General features: G+C 39.1%; 1 protein-coding gene across 1 annotated transcript; it reads left to right on the forward strand.

Annotated features, from left to right (window-relative positions):
- Positions 1-362: 362 nt before the first annotated feature.
- Positions 363-1,189, forward strand: chfr (checkpoint with forkhead and ring finger domains, E3 ubiquitin protein ligase; the record flags this gene model as incomplete). The annotated part of the gene is made up of 3 exons (XM_010766882.1): positions 363-472; positions 813-872; positions 966-1,189. Coding segments are annotated over 3 exons (394 nt in total), but the record flags the coding sequence as incomplete, so codon positions are not given.
- Positions 1,190-1,620: the final 431 nt, after the last annotated feature.

A 1,620-nucleotide genomic window follows, 5' to 3' on the forward strand; every position in this document is an offset into this window, starting at 1 on the left:
TACAAGATCTGAGTACTTCTACTTTTACTCAAGTACAAGATCTGAGTACTTCTACTTTTACTCAAGTAAAAGTTCTGAGTACTTCTACTTTTACTCAAGTACAAGATCTGAGTACTTCTACTTTTACTCAAGTAAAAGTTCTGAGTACTTCTACTTTAACTCAAGTAAAGTTCTGAGTACTTCTACTTTAACTCAAGTAAAGTTCTGAGTACTTCTACTTTAACTCAAGTAAAAGTTCTGAGTACTTCTCCCAGCTCTGTTAAAAGCAAGACGATGTTAGTATATATTGAGTTTTTCCAGTGATGTATGAATTGATAATGTTTCCGACCCTTTTGAATCATCCAAAGTCTGTTTGTCTGCAGCACTAACGGCACGGTGATCAACATTTCCAAACTGGTCAAGAAGCAAACTCACATGCTGCAGAACGGAGATGTCATCTACTTTGTGTACAGGAAAAGTGAGCCAGAACAAAGTAAGTAGTTCACTTTGTTAGCCCTGAAAATAATGTGTTAGATGAATGGATGAGTCTCAGTTTCATCGTTTGTCTTTTTGAACCGGGCTCCACTGTTTTTGTCAATCTAACCATATCGTGCTCACACTCTACCTATATCTCCTATATTTATAGTTTCATAAGTAGTAATAGGTTTGTTTATTATATAGCATAAAGCTTTGGATATTTGTATGTTGTGTACTTTAACTTTCAATTGTTAAAATGTAAATATTGACTGTTTATTCTTTAGGTGCAATGCCCTTTGTACATGCTGCTGTAACAATAAAACATATCTAATCTAACTTGATCTGTCCCCCTGTAGACATTGCCTATGTTTACCACTCAATCAAAACGGAAGAAGCTATTTCCCATTATAGTTACGGTAAGAAACCAAGTTATTCCCTCCTCTTTTATTCCACCTTATTATATATAGTTGTTCCTCACTGCTAACCCCCACCCTGTTTCTAAACTCCAGACGTGGAGCAGTCGGCCCTCAGTCCTGCTCCGCTCCCCCCCTCAGAGATGCCTCTCTCTGTGGAGCCTGTGATGCTCACTAAGGCTCCTCGTGAACCAGCTCAGGAGGAACCGCAGCCCTCCACCTCCTCTTCACACTTCTGCATCGGGGGTCCCAACACCTCTGTTCCTGCGGCAACTACAGCCTGTACTGCCTCTGGTAGGTTCTCCACTAAAACACCATGAAAGAGGGGGGACATTCATCTTTCCCTCAGGTTAACACTGTTAGCTCTGTTAGCACTGTTGCTGTTGTTATTGCTGTTAGCCACGTTAGCTGCTGGCTCAGCCTCCGCAATGGTGAAAGAAGGTTTTGACAGGATAATATTTCAAAATGTCTTTAAAGAAAAATTTCATCTGTCAAAATAACTCTCAGACACGGCCTTTGAAAGATATATTATTTTGTATAAATTGATTGTTGTGCTTTTATTTAAGTCTTAAAAATGGGTTATAGGTAAGTTTGAGAAACCGGCTCGAGATACACTTTTTGTTATATTCCATGGAATGCTCTTAACATCCCGATAGCAATGAATATCTGAAGTGCTTTGACAAAAAATCCATTAAAAAAAACGTCATCTGTGGAAGCCGTAGTGCTGTAAAAAGCACGACCAATCATCTGA

Source organism: Notothenia coriiceps, unplaced genomic scaffold (genome assembly GCF_000735185.1).
Source record: "Notothenia coriiceps isolate Sejong01 unplaced genomic scaffold, NC01 NC01_scaffold00003830, whole genome shotgun sequence".
Lineage (NCBI taxonomy): Eukaryota > Metazoa > Chordata > Actinopteri > Perciformes > Nototheniidae > Notothenia > Notothenia coriiceps.